We start from the raw sequence: 9,737 nt of genomic DNA, 5'->3' as shown, positions 1-9,737 counted from the left end.
CATATTTTTGAAACTATTTAGAAAAAAGAAAGGTGTTTTTTAATAGTACTCAAAGCTTTACCTGAAATATTAAATGCACATACCCAGCCATCACAAAACCTATGAATGTCATGAATCTGTTTATTACTGAGAAGGATTATCTGAAATGTACACTGTCTTACAGTGCCAGACAAAATGCAATAAATTCTTTCTGCAAGGGAGCTGCATAAGTTTCATCATGTGGTGCCCCTCATGTCTGCTTAGGGAAAAAAAAAAGGAAATAGAAAATTTGCTTCTTTAGCCAGAATTTTGTTTAAGGAATGAGGGTCTAAGGCAGATGATAGGCAAAGATTGAACCAGTTCCTTCCAGCCATCTCTCTCTGCTGTATCCAACTCTGGAAACTGCTCTATTCCAATTCCACAGCACTATCCCCCTGTGCCAGCCCACGGGAATGTCATGGAGGAAGATAATACTCCCAAGGTATCTATATTTTTGGTGTCAAACAGGAGTGGGGTTTGGAGGTTGGCTGAAGGACGGAAGGAGGAGCCAGGGTGCCCAGGAAGCACAGGCAACCAAGGCAAATTGAAGCACTGCTTCTCCTGCACACTTCCCAAAATAGGGAATGAAAGGCACAGGTTTAGGGAGAAGTTTATGTCTGTCGTATCACACCACACAAGTTCAAACACAGCTATGTGTAAACTGTGCCATGCCTATGCTGCTAGTAGACCTAATCATTAAGGTACCACCTTGGAATGTTTTCCATGATGCTGATCACTAGCACAGCCAGCTTGGAGCATCTAGGTGAAAAGAAGCTTCTGAAATAGTGTCTGTTGTCTTGAACATTTTCACAAATGTAATGCAACATTATACAGCAAACTATATGGTTTTATTAAAATATCATTCTTTGCCTTGATCCTTTCTGAAGAAGGTCTACGTATTTGAGGACCAAAATATTTTGCCAATGAAGAATATTTTTCTCCTGGCAGGAATCCAAGCATCAAAATGTAGGTTTTTGTAGCTGTGGTGAATAATCTGTCAGCAGGGAAACCATGACAGCCTAGAGGAGGAAGAAAAGAAAAAATCCAATCACATTGGAAACAGATACTCCATAAAATAAATAAGGGGAAATATTTTCCAGCTCTGAAACCTTGTGTTGAAAATTATTGTCCTGACAAAAACCTGCACACTTAGATTTATTTGCTAGAATTTCTGATGATGAATCAGGAAAGAGCTGAAAATCAGTTCAGATGTTAGGTATTGTAGCTGACAGATTTTCTCAGTGTGCACGAAATATATTAATGGACAGCTTAGGAGCAATTCAGACAGGCACTTAGATCAAATGCTGAGGGTTTTTTTGTCATGTTGTGTTGTATTCTCAGTTAGTTCTAGGAGATGCTGTAGGTACCCAGACATCACATGGGCTTGCTTGTGTATTTCAGCAGAGCTTCCATTAGCATCAGTGAGAGCCTCATTAGAGTAAGGACTTAGAAATTTATCCCAGTTTAGCTATACTTTCTGTGGTAAAACACAGAAAATCCTTGCTGAGGTTGATTGTGTGTCATCTACCCCTCCTGCCCTCCCTGCCCAGGCTTGGGTTTGGCTGTGGAATGAGAGTAATGGGAATGTCAGCTAAGTGAAACATGGTGTTGCAGCAACTCTGCTGCCCGTCCCACACCCGTGTACATAACAAGCCCTGTGCTTGCTTAGCTTCGACAAGGCATTACCTGGTTCACACTTGTAATTTCACAGCAGTGTCTGACTGCAGATTGTTATTTTGGCCCAGAACTGGATTTGTGAATGTTCTCCAGGGGTTGTGATCTTGTTGCTTGTCCTCCCTTTCCCTTCAGCACTGCTCAGTGTGACAGGGCATCCCAGGCACACTGAGGTGACTGAATATACAGCTGTGCAGCCCCTCAGTGCTGACCATGTAACAGCTGCACTCAGCCCTGCTTGGATCTACAGCCAAGCAAATAATTTATTCTTCAGTTCACTCTCTAAGCTGAAAGTGGCAGAAAATAGAATATAAAGAAGACCCATACATTCATTATTTTTATAGCTTTGGAAAAATACAGAGATGACATTTTTCTTACGCCCACAAAAAAGGTGCATCTGGAACTTAAAGTAAAGGGTTCTTTTTCTTTTTTAAAAAATAATATTTAAGGCAATTAGAAACATTGTAAAATAAAAATGAAAAAATATGAACATTTTGTCAAATTTTGAGACCAAAGATATGAATTTAACACTAATTTGCTAGTAATTTTAACCATGCCCAAAATCTGAGTTTTTAGTAAACATAATGCTCAACCCATTATTTCTTCCCTTGTAGCTTATCTAGAATTCATCTCAGAGCTATGACAATGACATTTCTGTTTTTTTTTTCCCCTCTGAAAGTTTTCACTATCTTTTGTCAACATGATGGTTCTAAAGCCAAAAATAAATAACAGGCTACTGAGATCTGGCAGTAATTTTATGAAATTCTGGGAATGCTGACAGGGGAGTTATGGTTTATGTTAATTGCCAAGTGTCCTCTCATGGTTCCCATGGATTACACAGCATTACCCACACTATAACTTTTCAGGGTCTTTCAAACATATGCTCTTCCAGCACTTTCTCAGGGAAAGTTCCCATTGGTGTCAGCAGCAGTTTTTCCTGAGAGAAAATAACTAGCTTTTAAGTATATGGGAAACTAGTTTCTAAGGCCAGTCCCTGGGACCTCAGCATTTAACATGTTTTAAAATTGACCATTTGAGTTGGTATTTGGAGTAAATCCAGTGATTTAAATACCAAAACATTACAGTTTATACTATAGATTTCACTTAGTGGTAAAAGCTGGGTCAAGCAACAGCAGATCATTATTAAAATAGGTCACATTTGTGTCCAGAAGTATTTGTGCTACGGATATATATGTTGCCTATCGTCTAAATTGTCATGTGCTCTGGGGTGCATTTGAAACATATGTTTTAACATTTACTATTTATCAAGGAATCAAGCTGAATTTAAGCCTGTAATGCAAGGCAGAACAGAAGCTGACCCTCCAACTACTGTCTTCTGTTTTTACCATAATTGTCCATTTTCTGTTTTCAGCCTCCTGGAAAACCAATGACTGTGGGGAATAAAATACTTCATCATCAACTTCTTCAGGTTTTCTGGGTAAACAATGTAAAAAAGTCCAGTTGGAAGCAGCAGATTTTGCAGTCTGTAGATGAAAAAGCATATAAAAATAAAGACATATGTGAGGACATGAATAAAATCTTTAACAAGTAAAAAGGTTAAATTTTGTTTTAACTCCCATTCTGGTTATTTGGATGATGAACTAAGAAGAATTCCACAGACTTTGAAAGAATTCCTCATTTTTGAATAAGATGGGAATATGTCCATTCAAGTTGGTAAGAGTTCAATACGGCTTGACATAAGTCTGATATTCACTCTTATTTCTTTGGCTTTAGAAGGGGACTAAAAACGCTGATGATCTAGTGGATCAATAGAGTGCAATCTTTTTTTGAATGCCATAGAGTAATATAACACTATCTATAATTGCAACAAGAACATACTAAACAATGATTTAGAAGGCTGTAATTTTTTTCATTTTATATTATCACTCATTATATATTGATCTAATGCCAAGGAAAAATGAATTAAATTTTAGGTCAGAGACATGTCCATCAACAATATTTAGTGAACTTATGTTAAAGTGCAGACACTTAAACAAGTAATTTTATCAGGAAGGAAAATGTCCTTTTTATCTTGGACAATTAGTAGGTTATGATTTTCTCTAACTGATTTTGTGCTGACAAACATTTCAACTAGATGATTTTAAAGACATATATTTAATGATTTATTCATTGACAGATATAGACAAATTGCCCCTAATGCTATCCAGGCATTTAAGAGTTAATCTGTAAGCTTCTCATTCTAAATAAAATATAAGGGATCATTTCTGGTAGCAAAGAGGAGATGCAAAATTAGAAACAGTTTTTAGGCCATAAAGAAATAAAGGATTAGCTCTGCTGCACATGTTCTGGAGCTAGGTCTCATTGGGAAGCTCTGAAAGAGGCCAAGCCTTGTGAAGTATATAAGATAACTCAAACTTTGTTATCCTTGTGAGTTTTTTAAGCTGGAGGGAGGCCACACTCAAAAAAATACCAGACTCATGCTTTGTTGATGTTGATTCTTATAAATGTAAAATGTAAAAACATAAACAAAAAACTAAATCTCAACTTTTACCTGCATTGTAATTTGATAACCTTGAAAGGCCTTTAGTCTTTCTTTCTTTTCCTCTTCTTGTCCCATGCTTATCCATGTGTCTGTAACTAAGACGTTGGCACTGTCTGCAGCTTCTAAAGGATCTGTTGTCAGAAGTAACTTGGTACCATACTAATGTGAATAAAATAAAGAAGATCAGTAAGACAAGGAACTTCATTTATAATGAAAATAAACTCTATTCAAATGATTCTACTAGGCTATTTTTTAGGCTCCTACCTCTTCAGAGTATTGTTCAGTTATTTTAGTTATTCTGAGGTCTGGTTCAAAGCCCTGCCAAAAGAGATAACAGGTAACATACTATGGAAATGTATAAGATCTTTACTGCTTATTAATGCTGGTTAGAAAAATACTGATTGAACCATTTGCCATGGAAAAAAGAATGTCTTTCAGAACTGAAAAACTTGGGGAAATTATGTTGGTTTTGTTGAAAGTTTATTTTGGAGATAAAGCGGTGGAAAGTGTTTTGATAAGGTAAGAAAAATGTATTTTACTAGTTACAGAATGAAATACCTATACATCATTTAATTTTTTGTACTAAACTGAGTATTTGTTTTGTGTTTTGTATTGTATTACAATGCAATACTCTAAGACACTACACCATCCATCTGAACAAAACAAAATGCAACACTTGCACCAATCTGAAACAAGTTTCAATTTTCTGGGGCAGGACAGAGGGCACTGGATGACTTTGTAACACTTTATCAAATGGAATTTTAATTCATCATTGTTTATACTGCTGTCATGAATTCCCCTCAGCCTTTCTGAAGCTGGACTTGGTAGAACTACTCCTGTTTCGCATCAAAATAACTGGATCAGGATTTTGAACCTTAGTTCTGAAAACTGGCACTCAAAACATGTGCAAGCATCACCAGCTGAGGCTCTTGGCAAACACCTGAGTGGCTGAGACAAGAATGGGCAAAGTTTGCCTTTCTTCCTCCATGTGCAGGGCTTCCTTACCTTGGGAGTGGCAATACGCAGGTGCATTCCCAGCTTTGCAGCACTTGTCATGATGGAGTGGAGGACATTGTTTCCATCCCCAATCCAGGTGATAGTGAGCCCATTCAGACCACCATAGTGCTCCTGCCAAAGGAATCAGAAGCTCTGGGGTTATGTTCCAGATGAGCTCAGCAAGATGATGGGTGAGAGGGATTGATCAGACAGGTCTGGTGCAAAGGCAGCTGGCTACCTTCAAATGCTACCTGCATGGAAAAATACCTGGAGTTTACTGCACCTGCAGGATGGTCAGGGAGCGAAAGCCCCTCGTGCCTTACATGAAGGCCCAAGTGTTGCAGCTTCCTCCAGTGCTGGGCACTGGAATGGGCTTCCCAGGGAAGTGGTCACAGCACCCAGCCTGACAGAGTTCAAGAAGCATTTGGATGATACTCTCAGGCACATGGTGTGACTCTTGGGGATGGTCCTGTACAGGGCCAGGAGTTGGACTCAATGACTCTTTTGGATCCCTTCCAGCTTGGCATATTCTGTAATTCTGTGACACGTTGGCACATACGCCATACGGTGAGGCCCAGGCTGAGAGATACAGCACCACACACAGAGTAACTTTAACACTAAAGCTGTACTGCCATTTTTGGCAGTATTTGCTAATAAACATCAGTGAGTGGTAGACATTCCTAATTTAAAGACAGTCCTAATGCCTAGAATAGAACTCCTTCCAGCTTTCCCCCCGACTGTACAAATATCCCTATGCAGGTTTGCTCTGGCTTGGTTGTCTCTATACAATGTTCCCCATGGCCATGGCAGTGGCCTTGCCCTTGGAGTGTATTTTCACCATCACAGCTGCACAGGACAGAAAAGAGCAGCACTCTGAAAGCAGCTGTGCCACTCATGGCCTGCAGCATTTGCTCTCCACTGTACAGCCAAAGAGGGCAGGGTTTTGTTTATAAATGCCCAAACTTGAAACAGCATTACAGAGTTTAACTGTAGCTTTGCCTGATGGCCATTACAGCCTGTTCATGGGCAGTTACTCTGACCCTCAACTCCAACAGATAAGGCCTAAGGAGGAACAAGAATAACAGGAGTTTCGTGTTCCAGAGCAGGACAATTCGAGACTCTTTAACAAGCTTTGTTTTAAGTATGCATGTTTATAGGTACTTATGTTGATATAAAAAAGTTTGTGAAGATATAATCAAGTACTTCTACATGCCTGCTCTGTATAAGTCTACCTCATGGCTTGAAGGACTTTCTGGAGAGCCTTTTATTCTTAGTTCAAAACTGGGCTGTGCTACAATTGCATTGTAGTAGCTGGAAGCCAGACAGTGTTTCAACACTTTGTGTGACATAGTTCAATGCTTGTCAGAGAGGATAAGCATCCACATTGTAGAGCTGTACTAACTGGCAACCTTGCAGGAGTTGTAGAAAAGATGCCAAAAGACTGAACAGGAAGAGGGCGGGGGCTACCCCCTCCTCCCCTGGCAGCAGCTTCTCCTAAACAAATAGTTGTGAAGATAATCCAGAACAAAGTTCTCAGCATTTCTGCCAGGGACCACAATTTTGAATCAAAAATATTAGTACTTGAGATACTGAATTATACTAAAACACTGTAAAAATCTAAACCTAGTAGAGTCCTAAGATGACTAGGTTTAAGAGTTAAAACTACAGTATTGTAAAACTATCACTTGTTCAGTTGAAGTTTGTTAGCAGCAGACTCATTGGCAAAGGTTTGATGCAAGGGCACTTACAGGAGACCAAATCAGGACTTTGTGAACATGGAAGTTATTTCAGTATAATGGTTCTTCATGTCTCTAAGGATCTTTCAAAGTCCTTCCACATCTCCTAGCAATGGTACTCCTAGGAGAAGGTCAAACTGAAGCATTTATTTAAGGTGTTGTTTCAATTTAGGGCTCAGTGATAGCTGAGAATGAACCCACAGCCAGGAGCAAATGAGACAGTCCTGAGTTCTTTTCATCTTACTGTTTAAAAATAGACATCACAGCCTGTAATCCTCAAAGCATTGACTAGAGTCACAAATATACTGCTATGTTAAACAACTTCCACCTTATTGCCAGCTGCTACTCTGCATTAAAAGAAACACAGTGCATGCTAAATACTTTTCTCTGTTTTCCCAAGCTACTAGCTGTTACAGATAAAATATGAAGTACTGGAGATGTCTGTATAATGATCCTTGATATACATAGCAAATTGCAAAGCCACATCTGCAGTGATTACTGTGTAGAGTGGACATAGCTGAACTGATCTTAATGAAGATGTTTTGCTAATGACTGGAGTCACACACAAGGCAGAGTCAAGCTGTGTGTGTGCTAGTGGAGCCTATTTTATATCCTGTGCTTTGTGCCCTGGTGCACTGCTGCCGTAACTCAAACCTCTTTATCTAAGAGAAGCTCACTGTGACTGTGACTGTACTGCTTATATGCACACATCCTCAGATTCCATGAAAGATGAGATGACTGTTGGTTAAAAACAGAAAGCTTTGAGGTAATAAGAAAAACTATATGAGACATACTTCACCCCCACTCCCCATTTTATGGTATGTTCTTATAAAACCACACAGATAAAATCCTGCTAAAAGTGTTTTGCCATGCTGGTAACACTCTAGGTTAAATCAGAACCTTTACAACACCTGCTGCCCACCAAAGTCTCTGAAGATATTTTCCCCCTTGCACCTCTTCCCAATTTTTCCAAACTCTGTTACGTTGATGTAGGCTTTATACCTGATTGGGTTTTTAGCAGTTTCTCTTTACATTTGGAACATGACTTCAAGATATTTACACTGCTTGTAAAGCCACAAAAACTTTAACATATTTAGAAAGCCTAGAGTCCTTCTCCCTTATAGATGCTTCTTTGGCCAAATAGTGATTGCTGCTTAAGTGCCATAAAACATGCCTTTGCTATTCTCACAAAAAATCCCTGCTAAACAATTAATGCTGATTTTACATTCAGCTTTCTCATCCTCATGTTGTTTTTACATTGTTTCATTCTGTTCTTATCCATGGGTGCAGTGTATCAGTGTATTGAACCCTGGGAAAAAGTAAGCATGCTCAGTGTTTTGGCACTGCTGTATTTATGGAGAAGACTGGGTTAACTAATTAGGGACATTTGTGTCTGCCTCTGCCTGGACTTGCTTCCAGTGAGGCTGAAACTCTGACACCATTATAGATTAATTCTGAAATGTTTGACCACAACTGTCATAACAGCCCTCAATTAAAACAAGCTTTTGAATAATGAATCAATAATCTGTCAAGTTTTAAAATGGAAAGCTAGGGACTAATCAAAGCTTTAGCCCTTTGGCATAGAGTGCAATCCAGCAAAGGAGAAACTGGGCAAATTTGGATCTACTGGCTCTCAAACTGCTTAAAGCAGATGCTAGGCCAGTTATCTTTCATATTCCCACACTGTTTTTTGTCATGGTTGTTGAAACAGTATATACTAGAGGGTCATTCCAAATCTTAGTTGGGATTTCTAATTGTTAGAATAATAATGATGATGATGGTGATGAATTTGAAGACCATAGTAATTTAAGGTCTTTGGGTCACACATTGAGGAGAAGTTGAGAATATATGGCAGCTCTCTTCAAGCTGGGTACCACTGTTTTGTTCTGCTGTTTAAAAAGAAAGCTGTGATGCATTTCTTATGCCAACCATTGCTTTCTGAAAAAGCAAATTCCCTCCAGACCAGTGACATAAAAAGCTAGTGGCATATGGATCCACTTTAATTATCAGTCTGGCCATCCTGCAGTCAGCTACAAGTTAGCTGATTTGGCCAGTGACATTAATATCAATTGAATCGATGTCAATACACAGCCTGTATCTGGAATACAAATTGTGTGATGCTGCCCTCCAGCCAAGCTGAGCAGAGCAGAAGTTGTGAGCCACAGCTTCTGCCTGGGACACTGGGTGGATTCAGCACATGGCTGTTATATGTCTTCTGTGCAAGCAGAGAAGTAAAGTGTGCACACTACCAGCACACAAACTCATAGCCTTTAAAGGCCAAGTCCCCTAACACTCAAAATCATGTTGTTTACCTGTTTACAGCCATTTTTAGTGGGATTTAACTCAAAAGCAGACTCAGTTCAACAGAACTTTTAAGAAAAAAGGTAGTATATAGCTAAGAAAAATATTTCTCTTGGCATAATAGAGGGTTTTAACCCAGACCACAGTATTAAAGGGCAGAGCCAGATTATAAATCAAACATGTGAGGGGCTCCAGGTTGCTCACTGGGCAAGAGGATGTTGAACCTGAGCAATCTCACCCAGTATTCATGACAGGAGCATACTCTATGGTCTGAGAAGAACACTCTGAATACAGAACGAGAATTGACAGCCCTGAAAATAAACCAGCTGCATTGTTTGGGGAATGCAGTGGACTATACTAAAACAGCCACACTAAAATGCACCTATGGAAAGGGAATCAGAAGCCGTACGCAAGAAAATATTTTGACACAAAAAAACAGGCAATTACTCAGTTTCAGACCAAAGAGAAAGTGCTTGAAGAGGATTCAAGAAGGCACATGAGAAAAGTAT

General features: G+C 39.2%; 1 protein-coding gene across 1 annotated transcript in view; it reads right to left on the bottom strand.

Moving 5' to 3' along the window:
• Window positions 1-849: 849 nt before the first annotated feature.
• OTC (ornithine carbamoyltransferase) overlaps window positions 850-9,737 on the bottom strand; it is a 28,302-nt gene continuing 19,414 nt past the window's right edge. The window contains exons 6-10 of the mRNA XM_027688864.1: window positions 5,201-5,323; window positions 4,460-4,513; window positions 4,205-4,354; window positions 3,039-3,176; window positions 850-1,037 (exon numbers count right to left, since the gene is read on the bottom strand). Coding sequence (XP_027544665.1) covers window positions 978-1,037; window positions 3,039-3,176; window positions 4,205-4,354; window positions 4,460-4,513; window positions 5,201-5,323 — 525 coding nt within the window. The 3' untranslated portion in view covers window positions 850-977. The remainder of the gene's footprint in view (window positions 1,038-3,038; window positions 3,177-4,204; window positions 4,355-4,459; window positions 4,514-5,200; window positions 5,324-9,737) is intronic.

This window comes from Neopelma chrysocephalum, unplaced genomic scaffold (assembly GCF_003984885.1).
Source record: "Neopelma chrysocephalum unplaced genomic scaffold, ASM398488v2 Primary Assembly neopelma1_76, whole genome shotgun sequence".
Classification (NCBI taxonomy): Eukaryota; Metazoa; Chordata; class Aves; order Passeriformes; family Pipridae; genus Neopelma; species Neopelma chrysocephalum.
Note: the sequence above shows the minus strand (reverse complement) of the source record. Positions and strands in the feature narration are given on the sequence as shown.